Raw genomic sequence first — 22,388 nt, 5'->3', positions numbered from 1 at the left:
GTGATCTCCTGATACAGCCTCGTCATTGGTAGCTGTATCATACTCTCCCTAGTATAGGAGGGTTTTTTATTCCACAAATTACGCATCTGCATTAGGGCCCATAACATAAAATAAAAAACCCTCCGACGTCAAATGGATACTAAAAGTCTTAAAGTCTTCAAGAGAGTCCAATTATATATTTAGTTTTATAAATTCACACGTAACAAGCTTTTTACAACAACAACTGACATTACATTTGTTTTTTTTAACACACTTCTATCAATTTTTCGGCTATGTACATACCTAACCAAAGAGGTTGTACATACAATAATAAGTAAGACAATAGAAACGATGATGACGATACTTCCAGATAGAACCTACCTACCTACGAACAGGACTTCAGTGTCGCCAAGCATTCTGGCGGTTCGGGTTCGGAATATTGTCTGATCATTATGGTAACTCGACCCCCTCAAAGTTGCATTGTGATGTTGAACTAAATTGAACTGGTATCAAAACTCCTTGATTTTACCATAATGTAAAGCGCTGCAACACCTCAAAAGTCACGAAAACAAAAACTTTTTAATTTCTTTGACTTTCATAATTTTTTGTTCAGACGATCGATATTAACAACATTCGAATTATGTTTTCGACGCGTGGTATCACAAAAAATAAAAGAATCTATATTCTGTAAGTACCTACTAGCAAAAAGTGCTGTTTTCCGTTATTTTAAATTATAAAAATTGTTTTAGTAATGGTGTAACGGTTAGGGCCACACAGGTTCATAATGTTCTGTGAGAAGGCGGTACCCTCTGCTATCATTCTATCTCACACTCACTCCTTTATGATCGACGTATGTTCGGGGAGGTGCAACAGCAGCAGGCTCATGCCACTACCTACTACGCCTCATTGAATGAGGTGCAGGGGCTGGCGCATGATTGGTGTGTCAACGGCCGCAGCCGTCAGTTAGGGCCCGTATAAAGCAGCCGTGTTGCATAGGAAGTGGTAGGCTAGCAGGGCCGTCGTCTTCTCAGTCTGACCAGCTCTAAACTTCGATTGCGTTGTAGAAGTTTTTACGTTTTTAGCCGATAGGTCTAAATTTTTTTGAATTTTCGTTTCTTTTTCGTGTTATTACCGTCATCAGAAACCTGACCTGATGATAATGGGACCACATGGCGAGTATATAGGTAACTACTAGCCTCTCATATAAAAAATGATTTTTCTAAGGATCCAGGATCCTCGAGTACCTAGGTTATTTTAATCGAGTAACAAACAAAAAAAGTCCCTGAAAGTCAGTTGTAAAATTGAACATTTTGAAGGCTAGCTGCTGCCGACTGACTGTCGAGCGAATGTGCCCTAACTACTTACATGAAATCGGCCGCAGCTGCACTACCTACCTACTGGCCTGCATGTATTTATATGAAACCGTTTTGGATCAAAGCGCCAGCAGCATGTGCCCTCCGATATCAACTAACATCATGCCGCCGCCGCAAGTGTGGTCGGCAATTGCAGCCGGCAGCTAGCATTCAAATCACTCCTTGACACCAGCTATTTAGAATAAAGTAGGTAAGATAGATTCAACTATAGGTAAGCAAAAAAGTGTAACCGTTAATACACGTAACATTTTAACCATAACTACAAAATGTAGATCTGGTAGTCGCTGGCTCTTCTGTACCGGTCCCGGGGTTGATCCTGGCATAAGTGATCTACAATGTTTTCAGCAGAGGTAACTGCAGCCGCAGCCTAGTCCTTAGCAAATCAAAAATCTTTAGGGTGCTGCCTATCACTACTGAAACGTCCTTGACACATGTATTTTCACATAATTTTCTGAGTCCATAATATCCATAGATACGTGCGACTGGATATCAAAATTGCATACATATTTTGATGTCTCATCGTAAACCAAGGTCGAAGGTCATTTGGCTGACAGTGTTCGCGTTTCATGGCGCTATTTAGCAGAGGTTATATTGTGGTACAATCCGGTGCCTGGTACTGCCGGTACACTTACAGACCAGATACACCACGTTAGAAAACAAAATAGTAAGACTTTACCGACTGCTAAGAAAGGTTTGCAAAACTCATACAATTATTCAGTTTGTGTTAACACAACTACTAAGGAATGAAAGAAAAAAATAATATTTAAAACTAAAAGCCTACCTAAAAATGAAATGAAAAGTGAAAATGCAGTCACAAGTTCAACAAATGTAGTTGAGGGACTGTTCAATGGAATACTTTATGTAGTTAGGAGTTTCCGTAACTGCGATTTGGATGGATATAGAAAAAATTTAAACACCTTTTAAAAAAATACTGGCCTAAAGTTCGCAAGCTCTGTACATGTACCACCCCTATCTAAGCTAAGTTTTATATTTACCCAACAAACCTTCTCGAAGGTCGACACGGCATTGCTTTGTTTACTTCGGTACCATGCGGGTCACTCGAGGGTGTTACACGCACTAATTTACACAACTCATATGGGGAAGTCAAACAAAAAGTACCTCAAAATTATTAAAAAATGCTAAATTATTTTTATATTGTTAGAATCTCTAATTTACTATTTCTGTTTCATATCAAAGAGCTAGATCGGACCGCATCAACGCTCTGAGGAAACAATACGATGCATTTCTGGAAGAAGATAAGAAACGAAAGGAGCGGAATGAATTTATTTTGGGAAAACTCGATAAAATGCGTTACAACAGCGCATTGGTGCCTTTGCGACACAAGGTTAGTAACTTATCTGTTACAGCTAAGCTAAGATACTTTCATTAAACAGTAACCCTAATGGTATTTTGATGAACAGTTTCAGCCCAGCAAATTTGTCAATCGCCCAGATGTAGTCGATCGCCTAGGACACCCACTGGAGATATCTCCAGTTCGTGATCTCCAACCACCTACTCTAAGTCAAAATCAACTGATTCCAAATACTCCGATTAATAATATCGAAGAGACATATTTGATTCAAGAAATAAGCAAAAAATACATACTCATTCCCAAGGTTAGATCTTCATTTACAAGCAATTATATAAGAAACGAGACACCCAAACAAAATACGGAGACATTGCAAATGCGATCCGGTCAAGACACGATCCCCATTAACGATTTCAACCCGACATCTAGTGAAAATACGGATTGGAAGAGTAAATATGAAATATTAAATATATTAAAGAAAGAAGAAAATGAAAAGCCAGGCAATTGTTCCACCAACGTCGTCGCTTTGCCTGATCACAGTGTTCACGCAGATAGTGTTTTGGCAAACGAACATGAACCTAATATTACTGCTCATTACGATAATCACGTAAATGCAGGCCTTACTGATTATGCTTCAGTTAATGGTGTTGACCAGTTTCCGGAGAGAGATTTACCTACTGATTCTATAAATTACGAATTTCCAAACGATAATGAATATATACAAAATACTAATGTAGTTGCAAACTTGGTTCAAAATGCAAGCAGGGAATTTAACGAAGATGTAGAACCACATCACGACCAAACAGGTGCAACTGGATATGAATTACAAAATATGGCATGCAACTCTTCAGTCGCAAATGATATCGAAATTCCGGAAGAACATACTAATTACTTGGCACAATCTGTATCAAACGCAAATGTTACGTCAACCAACGTGAACGTTCCTTCGGATCAAAGGTGCGATATTACAAGTGAAAATATTAATGTTAAAGATGAAATTCCAGTTGCATTTGAATCTCTAAAATTAAATGAACAAAATGAGCCAGCTGAAAAGGATAATTCAGAAGAGATATTCTATGAGAATGAAGAAGTAAGCCAGAGCCAGGTTTCAAGCTCATACGCACCAGCTACAGAAATTAATTTGAATTCGTCACCAGTAATTGCTGTAACAGATCCTGTTCTAGGAAATGAAACTGCAACAGAAATAAGTTATGACCAAGAATTTAAACACAGTAACGAAATTCAAATGAAAAGTGATGTCAATGTTGTTCCAAAAGAACAAACTAACCTAAACACTGATACCGGTACATTGGAACAGACTGATTCTGTAATCGACCAATCCGACCCCTTTATTGGACAAACGGAATCCGCGATCGAACAAACCGAACCCATTATTGAACAAACGGAGGATTCAACGTATGTAGCTGAATCTATAGCAGACTTTGAAGCTGAACAAAGGGAAATGTTCTATTCAGAACAAGCAGACGAAAATTATGCTCATCAGGAAGGTGAGGGGGCAACTCCTTATGATTACTCCCAAAATGAGTATCCCATAGATCAAGAATATGTTTATGGCGACCAAAATGCTGCAGCTTTAACTACTGAATTAAATGATGAATTGGTTACACAAAAATATGATCCGATGTACGAACAGCAATATACAGACGTAGATCAAGGTGCAGAGCACCAACAATACACTCAGCAATACGAGGAGCCTCCAAACGTTACGAACAAACACGATCCAACGTTTGAAACGTTGCAATATGAGCAGGAATACGAAACCCAGGGAACAATTGAACAAACGCTTGATATGGAAGACGGATACGTAGGGCAACCTCACGACCCACAACCCGATGTTGAAATTGAGGAAGAAACTGCTGAAACTATACTAGCGTCTTAATGGTACCGCGTCGATGCTTCACTCTATGTCATTAATTTAAAACATTTCAGTACAGTTCCTACCCTTTAAATTTTGTCTAGAAATACTGCTGCACAAATAATATAAATCAATATTCTATCTACTTTTCGTTAAACTGAAAATATGCTTAGCACCTAGGTATGTAATTATGACCATTTTGGCATTAGGGCCTATGCACATCGCGTTTTTTAATCGTGCTGTCAACGTGTTTTTTTCCTAAAGACATCTGCAGAGCAGTTTATATCGCCACACATCTCGCGTTTGCACCGCGTCGTTTAAATAAACATGCGCGTTTGATTTGATCTGAATCGCAGGTCTGTATATCGCATAGTGTGCATGGTCCCTGTTGCAGAACGGATTTTTTCCACTAACACTAATCACTAACTACTATTAGCATGTTGAATGTTAGCTTGTTTGACGAACAGTCTGTAGAGTTTGTTTCGAGAACACGCCACATTTACAGAAAGGCCGTTCGCAGAGATTTTTTACGCCCGTTTGGGACATCTCTACACTGAAATAATTTTTGTTACACCCGTAAAGATTACGCCAGTGCGTACGGGCTTTAGTTATATCTTGTGTTGAATAGCTATAAAATTGCCGAAATGTTTGCCTTTAATTCGTCGTTAATATTGAATGTCTGATTTACAATAAAAGAGTATTTATTTATTGCTTTCGTCTTATTTAAACTGCCGAAATTGACTGAATCCTGTTTATTTAACACAATCTACATTATTTAACACTGTTACTATATCTAAATTACATTTACGGAGGCAGAGGAATTTTCTCCAATTCTGATGCCTGTTCTGGTATCAGAGCTTCTTTGGGTTTCTTCCAATGATTCTCCTCCCACGGTAGCCTGTCTACACCAGTAGCCCAGTGGTGTATTCTACACCTAACATTTACTTTTTCTGTGTTATTGATCTGAAATTTACACAAGAAATAATATGTCCATCAGGATTGAGGAGCCACTTTTTGTATCTTAATGAAATTTTGTACTTATTTAGTAGTAAGTTAAAAAGTATTGTAGGCTCAATCTTGGAATTTGTAGTATAATAGTTCAAAAGTTATATGAACACAAAGGTGGCTCCTCAATCTAAATATTTGGACTGAGGAGCCACGTTGGAACACAGAAAGTATACGATGTACATTCTTGAAAATTTTGTATGATTTAGTAGTAATTGAGCGCAATGAGTACTAAAAATGTAATTCCAGTACCTTTAATATTTAAGAAGATACAATACTTTTAATGTGGCACCTTAACCCATACAATGAAAGTGTGAATTCCCATGAGTCGTAAGTGGCAAATTCAAATTACACCCCATAAACATTTAGTACTAAGTGTGTCTGAATTTGTAGTACATAAACAAAGTAGTAAAACTGAGTGAATTTTGTAAAAAAAGGTATTTTAAGTGGCTCCTCAATCCTGACGTTTCTGAAATGAGAAAATGCTTGAGTTAAAGTGAAATCGGAACGGAATAAAAAAAATAAAGACACTAACATTTAGTATAAATTTCTACTAAATATACATGCACAAATGAAAATTGTATGTATTCAATATCTGATAAAAAATCATCTTTTCCATATTCCTTAGGACGTCGCCATTAAGGGTGACCATGTTATATGAATAACGTCAGGATAAATAGTTCTCAGCTTTGCCGCCGTGCTCTCTCTCTGGCGGCATATTGGGCTAACATAGTGTAGTCTCAATATATGACATGTCATCGACATGAAAGAAGAAGACGCTTTGCCGCCAATTTTTTTTATATTCTTTATTATTTTTTATCTCTAATAATTTGTCGTCAATCGTCGTGCTGAGTTCCTCTGTATGATCTTATTATCATTCAGTACAGCTGTCAATTTTGCTAAATGTGCATGATTTTTCAAAAATGTTTTGATGTAGCAAAAATGTTCATCAATAAGTTATTAAAACTGCAGTATCAGTTTCCTGAACATCACTTGGAAAACTTGCTATTCAAAACACCGACAAAGTTTCTACTAGGAATTAGTCCAGAACAAGGTTTTAACAACTTACTTAGCAATACTCCAAAATTAAAATTAAGAATAGATAAGCATGCTTGGCAAAACCTTTTAATGCTAGTAGTATATTGCAGGCATTAAAACTTTTGAAATACACATAAAGTCCTTAAAACCAAGATTTAACATTTTTTTATGCAAAAGAGTGTATTTTAAGTAACCTCAGTGGCAGTTGTGGAAACTCTTTACCAATATAAATAAAATATGGCCTAACACAAGGTAGCTGCTATCAACCGTTAAGGAGTTCCCTAACCGCACTTTGTCTTCATTGTCAGGTCTGATATGGTACTCATAACATATTTCGGTGTAAAGATCTCGTCAATACGAAGCCAATGAGCCCAAACACTTGGCAGTTGCTATATAGCGATATGGACTTCCCTTGATTTTCTGTCGCCTCCATCATCAGGTAAGATCCAAACCTTCATAGTCATATCACGAATAACCTGTTAGCTATGGGACAAAACTGCGAGTAGAAAGAAAAAAAGATTATATCGGTCCAGGCGTCTTCGAGATAGCGAGTAACAAAGAAAATAACAAGTGACTTGAAAATGCGAAGTATCGAATTTACGGACAATGAAAATCAAATCCATTGCCACCACGAAATACTAGGCAGTATGGTCGTAACACTTACACTAACACTAGCCTGCCCTAAGGGCAAAAAAACCAGGCGCGTTTTTTGAATTTGGAACATTACACCGCTCCAGTAATGTTGAATGACAAAGCTCGTTTATCAAATACTTTATTAAGTGAGGTTATTAAATACTTTTGTATTTAATAATATTTTGTCATTCAAGAGGCGGAATAGCCATAAATGCGTTTGCCTACAGAGGTTTAATAAAAAATCGGCGGCAAAGCTGAGAACTACCTATTTATCCTGATTTTTATTCATATAACATGGTCACCCTTAATGGCGACGTCCTAAGGAATATGGAAAAGATGATTTTTTATCAGATATTGAATACATACAATTTTCATTTGTGCATGTATATTTAGTAGAAATTTATACTAAATGTTAGTGTCTTTATTTTTTTTATTCCGTTCCGATTTCACTTTAACTCAAGCATTTTCTCATTTCAGAAACGTCAGGATTGAGGAGCCACTTAAAATACCTTTTTTTACAAAATTCACTCAGTTTTACTACTTTGTTTATGTACTACAAATTCAGACACACTTACTACTAAATGTTTATGGGGTGTAATTTGAATTTGCCACTTACGACTCATGGGAATTCACACTTTCATTGTATGGGTTAAGGTGCCACATTAAAAGTATTGTATCTTCTTAAATATTAAAGGTACTGGAATTACATTTTTAGTACTCATTGCGCTCAATTACTACTAAATCATACAAAATTTTCAAGAATGTACATCGTATACTTTCTGTGTTCCAACGTGGCTCCTCAGTCCAAATATTTAGATTGAGGAGCCACCTTTGTGTTCATATAACTTTTGAACTATTATACTACAAATTCCAAGATTGAGCCTACAATACTTTTTAACTTACTACTAAATAAGTACAAAATTTCATTAAGATACAAAAAGTGGCTCCTCAATTCTGATGGACATGAAATAATACTCAAATGTGATGTACTATGATTACCAATATATTTGTGCCTTGGAAAAACCAGCCTTGTGTTCTAGCTAGGATAGAAAGTTAGTGTCATTAAGCTAACAAACTAGAACTTTTGGCTTATTTTAGACAAAACTAGCTTTATTTCAATACTAGCAAGTTATTGAAGAATTTTTGCAACCCACTTCTCCAAAACAAGGGGAAGTACAATACTTTTTTTTCATCTTTTATTATTTTATTATTTACTGTATTTAGAAAACATGTTTATGTTGGTACCATACAAATGTTTACTTACTGTAACAGTGACATAAAACTCCTTGTCTTGTAATGATAGATCTGGCCCTTTAATTTGTACAGGAGGCATCTCAATGGCATGTTCGGGTACAACAAAGCCTGATTTTCTAAAAGAAGCACTGATGTGCCAGGGTTCCAGTACCCAGGGTTCCATTTTGTTCATAGTGATTTGTAAAACTACACGAGATAAGCAGCCAATAGTCTGAAAGTAATAAATGGTGACATGAGAAAGAGCATTACAAAATGAAATATTTTATACAACCTATTTTTTATTCTGTCAAAAATACTTCATTCCAATAACAATGTTATATCATTATTGCACAGTTTATTTCTTTTATGAATAAGCTTACCCTGTGTACATAGGGAGAACTATAGTTATCTCCAATCTTGGGCTTGTTTTCATTTGCTTTATACTTCTCCATGTTTTCTGGACTGGCATAGACAGCCAAGCCAGGCATAAGATAGTCGCGATAGGCCTGATTAGGGCGCAATGTTAATACATCTCCTTCATTGCCAACACCTTAAAAAAATACTCATAAGAATTTATAAAGGTCCCTTGCCAGTTGCCATATTTACAGGATTCGATGCAAATATAGAAAGTAGGCTTTCAGCTATTCTGAGGTATAAAATATGTTACTGCCAAGTTCAGTAATTAAACCACCATTGGGAATCAAAACCATGATCTTTCACGATCAGATTAGTAAAATTATTTACTTAAATATTATTTTCACTTACCATCAATAAATTGGTTAAGAATTACTTTTATGTCAGGTTTTTTCGTGATATTTGTATCTTCAACTAAATCATAAACAAAATGTCTGCCTCTCATTTTTTTAGGCCTTCCACCCTTTTTGTGTAGAGGAAATGGATTCGTCCGTTTTAAAATAAATGTGTTCTGTAAATTAATTAATTACGATTTGTCATGAGACACTCACACATCAATCTTATCTTTCGAGGATTTTAGGACAAACAGGAGAAATACTCACAAAGAATCACTGAATAAAATGAATGTTTTTAGGTATACAATTCCAATAAAATAAATATATTAAGTGACCTAGAACATTTATAAGTCTGTTTAAGACCCTTTAAAACCCAGGTTTTGTATGCAACTACATCTTTTATTTATTAAAACAACAGGAATTTGTATGAATTATGCTTTTTCTTACACTTTCATATACTTTCTTACTCTAAATTAAACATCTTCAGTTTGGAAAGTTGTAAATATAAAACTTACCCTGGTCTGTTGGTGGAATACATTGGATGCAGTTGTTATAGCATTACTAATTACTGAGCGTAAGCCCAACATGGTAATCAAAAGGATAAAAAAGTCCTTTTTTATTGATGTACAAATAACGCTTCCAAAAGAAAACGACTAATCAAATCTTTTACTTCTTTAAGGTTAGATTTTGACGCCCTCGGCCCCGGCCCTCACTCACTGACAGACAGCGATTCGGACTGACACTTGACATATAGTTGACAGTCGCCAGTCACACAGACAATGTAAAAGAACGAGAACAAACATCGAGGGCACTCCGCAATAGTGGCGGTACGGCAAGTCCCCTCTTTGAGGAATGGCTCGGACGGAAGGAGGAGCACGTGCACGTTCGTTTGTCACCACTGGCCACTGTGCTGATAGACCGGACTCCGGAGAATACGGTTTAGCATGGGATGCCGTCCGTCGCCTCCTTCTGTGAAGAACTCAAAGAAAGAGGTGTCGTACCGCTTGAGAATTCGAACTTCTCATCCCAGACGCTTTGTGGAAGACACCAGGGCCACGGACCCCGGGTGTTGAGAGATGCAGAAAACTCCATGGGCCCCTATGGCCAAAGCCTACGGGGATTTTTTAAGTTACCGTGGCCCTGGTACAGAAAGTCTCAGCCAGAAAAAAAAATATTTTAAATATGAGTCACTGAGATCGAAATAAATACATAAAATATAAATAATGTCTCCTTTTTGGCGTGCGTCGGGTAAAAAGGTGAAAACGAGAAAGCATTTAAAGCAAGCATCATCCATTCATTTCACTCCAATTCATTCATTCATTCATTCATCACTAATATTCTTTTGACTCGGTCGCTTGGTTGATGCAAAAAAATAATTAAGGCGACGATTACGATTATCGTAATACGAATATCAAACGTTTGTTGTAATTGATTTGGCATCTTTATATTAGATAGAAGTTGTGTTAAGTATAGTTTTACAATTATGGAAGACGAGACGAGTTCAGATTTGCAGGTAATACTTCTCGAAAGATTTTACGAGGTTATAGATTTTGATGTTTTCAATGTTTCAAGTGCATAATTATATTTGTTGCAGAAGTGTTTATCCGATGGACCGATGGATACGGACGAAGGTCCTCTTATTAATGAGAACTCAAATGGATTGTCGCATTTGTTGACGGAGGGCGAGTTCAACAGTGTCGAGGCGGCGGTGGACGAGTCGTCAGCATCGAATCAAGGTTTCCTCAATGCGGTGGAGCTGTCTGCGGGTAGCGTTGGCGACTACCTGGACAACAACACAGACGGGTTCAACACAGACCCATTCGATGTGGGCGATAACGCGGTCACATTTCCCAGCGACTCGCTCAATAACGTGCTCACCGACGGCGACTCGCTTCTTAGTGACACAGCGTTTAAGGCTCCCTCTGAAACTGATGGTGATGTTACAGAAAGTCAGAAGGCGACGGTGGATACTGATTTTGAAGTCAGTGAGCTGTCTGATGCTGGCTATTCATTGCCAGCTGATGACATGACACAAACAAAAACAGATGACAGCGCTGACAATGTTGCTGAGGTGAAGGCGCAAGCGACAGCAGAGCCTGACTTAGAACAAGCTGAGGACTCTAGTAGTGCTCCAGCTATCAAAACTGATCAACCAAACATAGAAATGGATGAGGTATGATGTTCATATTATTTGTTTTATTGCTTCGTAGCAGTGGTTACAATTCTGATTATATTAGGCTAACTTAATATTTATGTGCAATTTCACAATAGCGATATTCAGTTCGAATCTGTGTTGTTGTTTGTCCTATATTATATGAGATTTAAGGCACATGCTTGCTTCAGTTTTGGCTTAGTTTACTGTAAAATAATAATGCATCATGGTATTTTTATGTCTGTCTCACTGTTGTGCCTTTATTTCTAAGAAATTAGTCTTTGTATCAGAAACCATGACTTTCACCTAAAGTTTTTTTTATTGGTGAATTAATTTAATACTCAATTGTTGAAGTGGAGTGGTGAAGGGTGGGCGTTTTGGGGGCTGTCTTTTGTTTTTGACGTTCGAAAAGTGCTGATTGAATAAACGAGTTTGAGTTGCTCAACTGTAACAATAACAGTTAAATATAAATTTTGCCTCTTTTTTGCAGATTATAATATTTTTTCTTTAGAATTCTATGCATGTATATTATGATAGCAAGTTTTTTTTCAATTTAGCAGTCTGTACCAGTGACGGAGGCACCAGTTGAGCCCATACAGGAAATGGAAGAATCTGAGGCTACAAGCCAACTACAAGTTGTATGTAGACTTCTCATTACTAGTGTATGTAGTGTCTTTCTGCAAACAAATGCAATATTACTACTTCTGTTACAGCCTGAAAAAAATGATGAGGAAACTAAAATTAAAGAGGATAATGCTACACCAACTAAAAAATCCAAGGTAAAGTAACTTTACAAAAATCAAAGCTGAAAGATACTTTCATAAAATATGCTACATATGCAAAAGATTTATGCACATTATTAAAACATCTTGTTTATATTATTTTACTTATTATTTGCTTATCTTATAACTGTGCTTTTCAATAAAAGATGGGTGGTGCAGAAGAGACAGAAGTTGTGTCAGAAGATGAATTACCTGAGGTTCAGAAGCCAAGTATAAAGGATGCAGAGAATGTGTCCGATGACGAGCTGCCGGGACCTAAGCCTGCTGAGCTTCCTGCTGACACAGAGGTGATATGTCTTTCCTATTTCATTACCATACCTATCACCTTAATCATTCATGTAATGTAAAGAAATGGTGTGTTAAATATCTTGATTAGAGTCAACATAGGCCTTTGTTCACCAATAACATAAACATGTACATATTCTGAAAACAAATATTTGCTATCAATTTGTATGTTTATTTTAAGAAAAACTGAGGTTTATGTGGTTGGTGACAACAGGCCTAAGTAACATAGTACAAAGATAACTTTCGTTCTAGGTTGTATCTGAAGATGAATTGCCAGCTTCTAAGAAGGAGACGAAAGAGTCCCGTAAACGTAAGACTGAAGATGAGCGCGATGGCTATGATCCTGGATCACCCACATCTGAGAATGAATCCTCTAACAAGAAACAGGCTGTTGCAAAGGTATTTACCTCCTTACCGTTTGACCACATGTTTCTGTAGTTTGACTTCAATGAGAATATAATGCATCAATTGATATTTTAAATATGTCAATGATTTACTTTCCATAAATGTATACATTTAACATACATATATAAAGCTATATTGTGTGTCACTGCTTTTTTCCACCCTTAGTATAATTTTATTTTCATATCAATAATATGTTCTTTACTCAACACAGAATGGAGAAAGCAAGCCAGTGCCTTCTGAAAAGAGATCCTCAATTGATGAAAAACCAAAGAAGAAATTGCCTGAACTTGACAAATACTGGAAAGTCGTCAATGATGACCCAACTGATTTTACTGGATGGACGTACTTGCTACAATATGTTGATCAAGAGGTACTTTTATGATGTTTTCAAAATATATCTTAATTACTGAAAAATATAACAATATGATGAAAACTGTCGCTAATCTTATTGCTTTATGAAGCAATGAGAACTGAATTCTATTGACGATTGGCAAGGGCCAACTGATTACTGCACTTCAAAATAACGACGTGTGTATATACAGTAGAAGCATGAAGTAACGAATGATACTTCTCTTACAGAGCGACGTGGAAGCGGCTCGCGAAGCGTACGACGCTTTTCTGTCGCACTACCCGTATTGTTACGGCTACTGGAGGAAATACGCCGACTACGAGAAACGTAAAGGAAGTAAAAAGAAGTGCCTCGAAGTGAGTACTACCACCGCCAGGTTGATACATTGTTTATAATTATTTTCAAATGACACGGTGACTGGCTAGGCAGTCCACCCGATGATCTGTCGTATTATATGATGTGCGTTAACACTTGGATTTTGAAATGTTTTAGTCATAACTGGTATTTTGCAATTATTTTTTTTCCCAACAGTGCAACGAGCTCCACGATGTTCGTAAGGCAAAGTCGTCCGTTCGCACCGGAAAATTCTATAACCATCACATAGATTTCGTTCTAGTGATTCATTTTTTGTGGTGTATATTTTGTATTCTAGTGCATATATTTATAATACTTTGTACACGCATGATGTATTGTAATACTTGTTCATGTATTAATATTTAAGTAAGCACTTAATGAATGGTGGATATAATTAAGATTAAGTTTAATGACTAATCCATGGTATCATGGAACGCAGCAGATCTTCGTATTTAGCCATTGAATGGCGTTAGTATCGGAAGAGTGCGGCGCGGTGGTCGACAGCGTCCCGGCGCGCCGACAGCGAACAGGTGTAATATGCCCAGACAAACATTTTATATACAATAGACAAGCGAGACGTCGCGTCCACCCCGTCGCCTCTCACGTGCCCAGTCGGCTCGCGCACTCAACCCGCGTACACGACGCCACGTCTCGCTTATTCTATTCAAAATTATATGACACATAATATATGCTATTCAATATTCCCTTGCTTCATAGTGTCGCAGTGAGAATGGCGACGCTTCACGCGCGCGGAACTCGTTTGATACACGTTCTCGTGTTACAGGTGTTGGAAAGAGGACTCAAAGCCATCCCACTGTCGGTGGATCTGTGGATACATTTCCTAAATCATATAAAGACGACGAGGACTGAGGACCACGCTTACATTCGCTCGCAATATGAGAGGGCCATAGGTAAGACAACCAAATTATATTTATATTTTACATGGAAAAACCATTATCCCTCAGGCATCTTATTATATAGAGCTACAAACCAAGTATTATTTCTGAAGAAATTAACTACCGTTCCATGCTGCGCTTTGTGAGTTGACTATATGACATAGTCATCATCACATGGATTAACGACTGATTTCGAACATGATCGGTTGACAACATATCAATTTCGGGACCTGTCCTACTTGAATATTCGCGTACTTTATTTAAATGTTGTCTTCTTGTGTACGACCTTATTGCTCGAGCAAAATTTATTTATTTCCTATCCTAGAGGAAAGAGCCACGCGGCGTGATAAAAACAATCATACTAGAGCGAAGGTAACTATGCTTTGTGTGCAGTTAAATATTGATTTATTTTAAGGACTACTATCATCGTGAGTTATATAAAAGTGAACATCGAAAATTAGCGGGATTGTCTGTTGAAATGATGTGTCTTACAATATTGTGGGTATATAACGTAATGAATCTTGTTTACAGAGGCGTGTGGTCTAGAGTTCCGTTCAGATCGTCTTTGGGAATCTTACATCAAGTGGGAAGCTGAGAACGGATCGGCTCTTAACGTCACCAATATTTATGATCGACTTTTGGCAACCCCCACCCTTGGATATACTTCACATTTCGACAAGTTTGTACAAATGCCATTTTTATGCTTCAATAAATATTGTCCGCGGTAATTATGATCTGTTCGAGTTATAGCTTCGATTGACTTGCATTTTAATCATTTTTACTATTTTTGTGTTGTTATTAGCTTATATTGGTGCTTGAAATATTTAAACGCTTAAAGCACAGTGAAGTGAAATTTTATTTAATGTAAGAAATAACAGAGAGAAATAAGAGCACTCTTGTATTGTTTTTATTTACAGTCCTGACACTCCCGTTAGATAACTGATAAGCATCGATATCGACTAACTTTGTTTATACTATTTGATATATTGTTTGAATTGTAATGTTCGTCTGACGAAGCTATTGTAAGCATATGCGACGGATAGTCTTTACATTTTACGATTATTCATAAACTAATCGCTTTTACTTCCCACACACCCTGTGACAGTGGTGAATTTGTATTCTACATTATGATTTGCATCAAATTGATCTATCTTTATATTTCTTCCTATATCCAAACATTTTTTAATGTCTTCTATTTTTACTCTCTATTTGTGTATAAGTATGTATGTAATTTACTATTGAACATATATTGAAAATCAATATAGCGGCAGTCTTCAATGTTACTGACTGGAGACTGGCATTAGATTCAAACTTATTTTTAATATTATATACTTTACTATGTAAAATAACTGTCGTGTTAACCGAGGCAGCTACGATACGATATAGAGACTACATAATTCAAAATCATATCGGTCTTTATTCACAAAAGCAATGTGGGCACGTTCAAGGAAGAGTTGAAGGATGCCACGAGCTATCACAAACTCTTTTGGGCATACTCTACTGCATTTTACAGTTCCCATTTATAACATTGCTGCTCCGAACTTAGCCATTTGGCTCGCACCTGCAGAGGCATTTCTTCATACATTTGTTGGCGCAGTTCGGACAAGCAAAGCTAGACGAGGACTGTTTAGTCGTCGGCATATAACTTGGCAAGGATTTTCTTGAATTCGGTAATTTCCTGCATCGTGTACTAAAAGATGTTCCCTTTTATTTGTTTAATTTCCCGCACCTTCAGTTGCGTCTTTTCGAGCTTTTCCTGGACCCGGACAAAATGTAGTTACTCGGGAATAGTCCAGTTACCAATTTTTCAAATCGGTTCAGTAATAATAAATTGTTTATTACTTCACTTTGAACATAATTTTACAATATTTTGCTTAATTCTAAAAAGTGCTGCCCGAACTAGGTAAAAACCTGTGTCTCGGAGTAGTTTTGGAGTCATTGCTAAAATGCTCCTTTTTATGATTTTAGTTTAGAATCTATACTTTTTTCCTATTTCTACACTTTAGTTGTATTTGATGTCTGTTTTGAACACAAGCACTTTTCACCTAACGATTCTTGCCAAATTACATGCCGAGACCTATACCTCTGTATGACACATAAGTGTAAGTTGCATCGTTGTTCAGTTTCCAAGAGCACGTGATGTCGGAGCCGGTGGCGGGCGTGGTGTCCCGCGCGGAGCTGGTGCGGCTGCGCGGCGAGGTGCGGGACGCCGCCGGCGCCGCGCCGCAGCTCGACCTGCCGCCCGGGGAGGATGAGCCGCTTGATCATGTTGTAAGTAGTTTTTAGCTTTGTAGAATACACCCGCAACCCGTGGCAACTTCTACTCGAACCCGGATAAAAACTAACCTTCAGCCTTTCTTGATAAATGGAATCTATCTAAAACTGAGAATTTTTCAAATGGACCAGTAGTTCCTGAGATTAGCGCGTTCAAACAAACAAACTCCTCAGCTTTATTATATCAGTATAGATTCTTAAAACTGTTGTTCAGTGAGTCCAAATCCACACTTCTATAGTAACTACAAATATTCATTTGTTTACCAGGCATCGGAGGAAGAGGCACAAGCTATCAAAGAGCGCATCATAGCCGCTCGGCGCAAAGTACACAAAACTACCGGAGAACAAGTCGCAGCCAGGTGGACGTTTGAAGAAGGAGTAAGTTCCATTACACAATGTAATTTTGTTTTTAGGTTTCCGTGCCCGAAGGGAAAACGGGACCCTATAACTAAGACTTCACCGTTCGTGTGTCAACGGGCTGTACCTACGAACCATGTTGAATTTTCGACAGATGATGTATCGCCGACCCTAAAATATGGTGATTTTTGGCCGTTTTATAGGAACGGAACCCGCAAACGCAGTTTGTCGGATTTTTAACTTAATTCACCAATTTTTAATGACCATCACTTGGCTGGGTTTATTTTTTCCTAGAATTGCATTAACAAATATCCAATTTCAGATCAAACGGCCGTACTTCCACGTGAAGCCTTTAGAGCGGTGCCAGCTGAAGAACTGGAAGTCGTACCTGGAGTGGGAGAAGCAGCACGGCTCCCTCAAGCGGGCGCTGGTGCTGCACGAGCGCTGCCTCATAGCCTGTGCTCTTTATGAAGAGTTCTGGATGAGGGTATGTTGTAATAGAATATAGAAACTCAATACTTCTTTATGTGTCCAGTTTTAACAAGGCGAAGTAAAACAGAAAGAGAACAGAATGTTGTTCTGTTTTTAAAATTAACCTATTTGACATATTCAGTCTCCAGTATAGTCATTTCCATCTTCAAAATAATGTGTTCTCGTACATTGTCTACTCCTCAGGTCGATATCCTTTTGCAATTGACTGCTTTGAAAACTTCAGTTCAAATACTGTTGCGTCTCAAAAAATTCCTATTAGTGACATAGATAGGTACAACAGTCTAAACATATTGCCCATTTGACCTCAACATTAAGATGAATAACACAAAATTTAATTTCGCAGCTGATAAAATTCCTAGAAGAGCGCATAGAGAGCAACCCCGAGCTGGTCGCCGTCGAGCGCGAGGTGTTAGAGCGAGCATGCTCCGTGCACCACCTCGACAAGCCCGAGCTGCACCTGCACTGGGCGCACTTCGAGGAGGCGCACGGCAACCAGGCCAAGGCTGCTGACATACTCGACCGCATCGAGAAGACCTGCCCTAATCTAGTGCAGATACAGTACCGGTAAGTTAATCGAGTTATTCTAATGAGTATCCTGGTTTTAACTTGCTTTAATCTGGATGTTGTTATTGCCATTAAACGATAAATACTTCTTGGCAGAAAGCACCCTTTATACGGTACAAATAACAAAATTAGAAAAGCGATACATAGCAGGAATCTATAAGTATATAGCTTGCAAGCTCTACACCAGACTCGAATCTTAGTCTTGCCCCATATTTATTTAAAACATTAACACCAATTTTTCTCTGGAACTGTTTATATCGGATTTAAGCGTCTGTGTAAAATACTTTCACCACTTCTCCACTAGATAATGTTTGTAGCAGAGGCTATAGAAAATGTCTATTCGTAGGGTATATAGTTGAACCACATTAAATATTGTAATATTTACCTGCGAACCTGTCATAATACTAACCACATTCTATCCAGCCGCGTAAACCTAGAACGTCGTCGAGGCGACTACGACAAATGCGTGCAACTATACGAGGGCTACATCGCGGCCGCCAAGAGCAAGGCGGTGGCCTCAGCTCTGGCCATCAAGTTCGCGCGCTTCCTGTTCCACGTGCGCGCGCAGCCCGCCGCCGCCCGCGCCGCGCTCGACGCCGCCGTGCTGCGCGACCCGCTCAACGCCAGGCTGCATGCTCAGCGCCTCGACCTCGCGCTGCATACGCCAGGGACGCCTTATGAGGAGCTCGATGGTGTGTACTATTGATTTGTGTTATTTGTTAGTGAGGTTATAGTCATTATCATCTGCCGAGCCTTTTCCCAACTATGTTCGGGTCAGCTACGAGACTGCAGCTGAGTACCAGTGCTTTATAAGGAACGACTGGCTATTTGACCCAAGCAACCCAATATCCCTTGATTAGACTGGTTGTCAGACTACTCTTATGGACTGCCAAAGGTGTTCAATGACAGCCGTGAGCCGAGTACTACTACTGAGGGTATGGTGTTTGTTGATACATCAGCGACTTGATTTCGTCTTGCAAAACAAGTTCAGCAATAATATTAATTTGATCCTCCAAACAATGATAGTAGAATCAATAAAGGTATTGTCTTGTATAACAGAGCTGGTGTCGTCATACGGCAAGCAGGAGGGCGCGGAGCCCGAGGCTTGCGCGATGCTGGCGTGGCGGCGCCGCGAGCTGGCGGAGGAGCTGGGCAGCGCGGCGGCCGCTCGCGACGCTCACGCGCATGCGCGGGCGCTCGCCAAGCATCTGCGCAAGCGAGCCCGCAAGGACAAGCACGACCCGCCGCCGCCGCCTACGTGAGCACCACTTACTTTTATTCACGAAATTACCTGTTCCACATAATTCCTCCCGCATCTCGAGTGATTTACTTCGCATACTGTACCTGTATAAAACATAGCCCATATTTAGCGCATGTAGCTTCCTAACAGTGAAATTATTATTCTAATTGATGCAGTAGATCCTGAGCCTATGGCTATTCAATACAAACAATCGAATCTTTTCTCTTTATAATATAAATATCTTTTGATCTGTTGTTCTGGATTTAACCACCCATGTAGAGCTTGCCTAATTATATCATCCTCTTCAAGACAGACAGATATGACAACTTGTTTTCTATAAACAGTAGCACATGCGCCGACTCAAACAAGAAGAAAGAGTGCGCAGCTGCTCCCGCCAACAGCGCGGCGTCGCCAGGCGGCGGCAGCTACTACCAGGCGCCGGCGGCGGCGCAGTCCTACGAGCAGCCGTACGCGCAGCCCTACCAGCCCGCCTGGGGCTACCAGCAGGCGCCCGGCCCCTACCAGCACCACCCGCACCCCTGGCCGCAGTATCCCAACTACTATTAGACGACACACACGGCGCAATTACATATTAATAAATTTTACTGAATTAATTACCTGTGTATTATAATTTTTTTTATTCCCTTATCCTTTGGTAGTCGTTAGGGGTAGTCAGGAACCAGAAAGTCTGACAGCCGGTCATGCCAAGGGGTATCGTGTTGCCCTTAACTGAGTTGTGGTCTTGGGGCTTAAATAAAAAAATAATTGATACGATTTGTAAGAAAATGTTTATTCGCGTTAACATAATAACAAACAGACATTTCATATACATATTTTTAAGAAATAAATTTTATCTTCACAATCCAACACATTATTATTTCGACGATCCATCAGTCTTCAATAATATTTGCATTCCATTATTAATTTAATTTCATAGTCAAGAAGTAGGTATATAAAGAAATTACGATAGACACGCTATGTATGTACAATCTTGTTTTTTTGTACATGGGAATTGCAACGCCTACCATAAACATAAGCAAGGTAGCAATCATATAATACGCATAAAAATAAAACAACATTATCTTGGTAGAAGCCTTAGATCTACTATATTTTCTGAGAGTGCTATATTACAGAAAGGGAACTATATTTTTTGTCACCAAAATTTATATTTGTCATCAAGTTGTATCACCTAATAAATAGATCTATCGCCACGAAATATTTTCGTTCTCAGATAAACAAAGAGTGTTCCCAGGTATGAATTACCAAATTATTGTTAATACAATGTGTAAAATATGAGATGGATTACCAATAAAACTGTAGTGCATTACATGAATATAAACTTCGTTCTTATAATAATAGTTTTATTACTGAAATAATAGCTTGGTGCTCAAAATGGTAGATCTGTCACCAAATAAATCGATTAATCAATCCCTGACTGCGACTCCTTTTTATTTGTTACTAGCTTCCGCCCGCGGCTTCGCACGCGTAGAGTTCGGACATCGAGTTTCCAGAATTTTCTTTGCTATAAACCTCACGGAGCCCAAGACCTTTCCAACGAATGCAAAACCGTGGAAATCGGTTCGTGCATTCTAAGGTTATAGCGTCAGGGAGGAAAACCCGACTTATTTTTATATAATAGATTTTGTCACCAATACAGTAGTTACATTTTATTTCGTTCAGCTACTAAAATAATGTATTCGTTACCAATTTAATATATCAGTTTATAATTTTAATGAAAATATGTTCAAAGGGAAGAGGAAGGGAAGGGAGACAAATTGGCGCGCTTTCGGGCGTCAACGAATGGGTTGTAGGTTGGTTGTAGGTACGATCATACGATGCAAGCATATTATCGGATTAGCCATAGGCGTAAAGGTGGCCAACCCCCCACCAGAAGCAAAAAAATTACTTATCGGCCAGAAAAAAAAAGAGGGCGCCCTTGAAAATCCAAACCAGCGCTGATTTATTCAGTGATTGTTATTTTTAACAATAAATATTGATTATTTTGACTTTAATTAAGTGTTTTATTTACTATTCAGCTAGAAATTTAATTTAAATATATTTATACTACCTGTGGAAATTAAGACCCTTGGGGGAGGCACATGACCAGTTAAGTAGTAGACTCTTTTGGTTGAAAGGATGATGACGACCACCCTACATTTTTAGACCTTCATGAAATTTTATAGTGATATAATATATGATTTATTGGTGATCTCTTTAAATTAGTTTGCTTAAAAACTATTAGGACAAACCTATTATAATACATACAAAACCATTTATTTGGTACTTGACCCCATATCTCCATGATTTTCGGTACTTTATTGTAGAATTGATTTTATATTGTTTGGTGACTACATTTGGTGACAAACCTACTATTTTGAGGGCAAACCCTATTATTTAAGAAACACAAAATGAATTAAATTGGTGACAGCTTAAATCATACCCTTACAGAAATTCCAAACTAAATAGCCTGTTTGTAAGAGTATATAATATCATGTCGCTACTTATAGCAGCGCCAAATATACATATTTATACGTGAGAAGACTCAAACATCTATATCGCTAAGGGATCACAAATACAATTGTATTGAAATAAATTGACGACTCTTCTATTTACACACATCTATGAAACTTGATGGTCCTTATAAATATGTAAATGCCATTTAAACGACGACAATTTATCATAAACTTCATATAGACATTCGAGATAAATCCTTTTATGTACTAAACTAGTAACTTCACTACAAAGTATACTCAGTTACGCACTACGACCAACGTCTGTTTATTCTAAGGGCTGATTTTTCAAGAGCCAGATAAAACGTCAAGTAGCTAACTGATCAATAACTTTATCTGATTCTTTAACGAACCAATAAAGAGTTTCAATTTTTCAAAGCATAGTTACCAGTCAGTTTACTACCTGACCTTTTTTTGTGACTAGCTTCACACTACATCTGTGTGAGCGAGACGCGCTTATGAACATTTACAGATCTAAGAAAGAGACAAACAATTTTCAACTTAATGACAGCGGTTGTCACATTTTAGAGGGA

General features: G+C 38.1%; 3 protein-coding genes across 5 annotated transcripts; 2 read left to right on the top strand and 1 right to left on the bottom strand.

Annotated features, from left to right (window-relative positions):
- Positions 1-464: 464 nt before the first annotated feature.
- Positions 465-5,245, top strand: LOC110373449 (uncharacterized). Its single transcript, XM_021330719.3, has 3 exons — positions 465-666; positions 2,550-2,697; positions 2,774-5,245. The coding sequence occupies exons 1-3, from the start codon at positions 620-622 to the stop codon at positions 4,559-4,561; spliced, it is 1,983 nt and encodes a 660-aa protein (XP_021186394.3). The 5' UTR covers positions 465-619; the 3' UTR covers positions 4,562-5,245.
- A 29-nt stretch (positions 5,246-5,274) lies between these two features.
- Positions 5,275-9,918, bottom strand: LOC110373451 (large ribosomal subunit protein bL9m). The gene is made up of 5 exons (XM_021330722.3): positions 9,711-9,918; positions 9,212-9,371; positions 8,827-8,996; positions 8,478-8,678; positions 5,275-5,500 (listed from the first exon to the last, which is right to left on the bottom strand). Exons 1-5 carry the CDS (start codon positions 9,780-9,782, stop codon positions 5,342-5,344), a joined length of 762 nt encoding a protein of 253 aa, XP_021186397.3. The 5' UTR covers positions 9,783-9,918; the 3' UTR covers positions 5,275-5,341.
- Positions 9,919-10,520: 602 nt separating this feature from the next.
- Positions 10,521-19,962, top strand: LOC110373385 (pre-mRNA-processing factor 39). Of its 3 annotated transcripts, XM_064039665.1 has the most exons (18): positions 10,521-10,708; positions 10,790-10,931; positions 11,142-11,368; positions 11,905-11,985; positions 12,061-12,126; positions 12,276-12,416; positions 12,667-12,813; positions 13,031-13,189; positions 13,399-13,524; positions 14,307-14,433; positions 14,950-15,097; positions 16,542-16,689; positions 16,960-17,070; positions 17,372-17,536; positions 17,885-18,105; positions 18,529-18,797; positions 19,165-19,363; positions 19,690-19,962. In XM_064039665.1, exons 1-18 carry the CDS (start codon positions 10,679-10,681, stop codon positions 19,910-19,912), a joined length of 2,730 nt encoding a protein of 909 aa, XP_063895735.1. In that variant the 5' UTR covers positions 10,521-10,678; the 3' UTR covers positions 19,913-19,962. The 3 variants fall into 3 exon arrangements, with proteins under 3 accessions (XP_063895735.1, XP_063895734.1, XP_063895733.1); XM_064039664.1 differs by having other exon boundaries at positions 10,790-11,368; positions 11,908-11,985; XM_064039663.1 differs by having other exon boundaries at positions 10,790-11,368.
- The last annotated feature ends 2,426 nt before the right edge of the window (positions 19,963-22,388 follow it).

This window comes from Helicoverpa armigera, chromosome 20 (genome assembly GCF_030705265.1).
Source record: "Helicoverpa armigera isolate CAAS_96S chromosome 20, ASM3070526v1, whole genome shotgun sequence".
Lineage (NCBI taxonomy): Eukaryota > Metazoa > Arthropoda > Insecta > Lepidoptera > Noctuidae > Helicoverpa > Helicoverpa armigera.
This window is presented reverse-complemented; position numbering and strand designations above follow the sequence as displayed.

Coding starts and splice junctions, on each gene's coding strand:
- LOC110373449 (XM_021330719.3), top strand. CDS start 620: ATGTTTTCGACGCGTGGTATCACAAAAAATAAAAGAATCTATATTCT. Junction 667..2,549: donor AATAAAAGAATCTATATTCT/GTAAGTACCTAC, acceptor TTCATATCAAAG/AGCTAGATCGGACCGCATCA. Junction 2,698..2,773: donor TGGTGCCTTTGCGACACAAG/GTTAGTAACTTA, acceptor TTTGATGAACAG/TTTCAGCCCAGCAAATTTGT.
- LOC110373451 (XM_021330722.3), bottom strand. CDS start 9,782: ATGTTGGGCTTACGCTCAGTAATTAGTAATGCTATAACAACTGCATCC. Junction 9,372..9,710: donor TATTCCACCAACAGACCAGG/GTAAGTTTTATA, acceptor ATTAATTTACAG/AACACATTTATTTTAAAACG. Junction 5,501..8,477: donor AGTTTTATGTCACTGTTACA/GTAAGTAAACAT, acceptor TGTAAATTTCAG/ATCAATAACACAGAAAAAGT.
- LOC110373385 (XM_064039663.1), top strand. CDS start 10,679: ATGGAAGACGAGACGAGTTCAGATTTGCAG. Junction 18,798..19,164: donor GCCTTATGAGGAGCTCGATG/GTGTGTACTATT, acceptor CTTGTATAACAG/AGCTGGTGTCGTCATACGGC. Junction 19,364..19,689: donor GACCCGCCGCCGCCGCCTAC/GTGAGCACCACT, acceptor TTCTATAAACAG/TAGCACATGCGCCGACTCAA.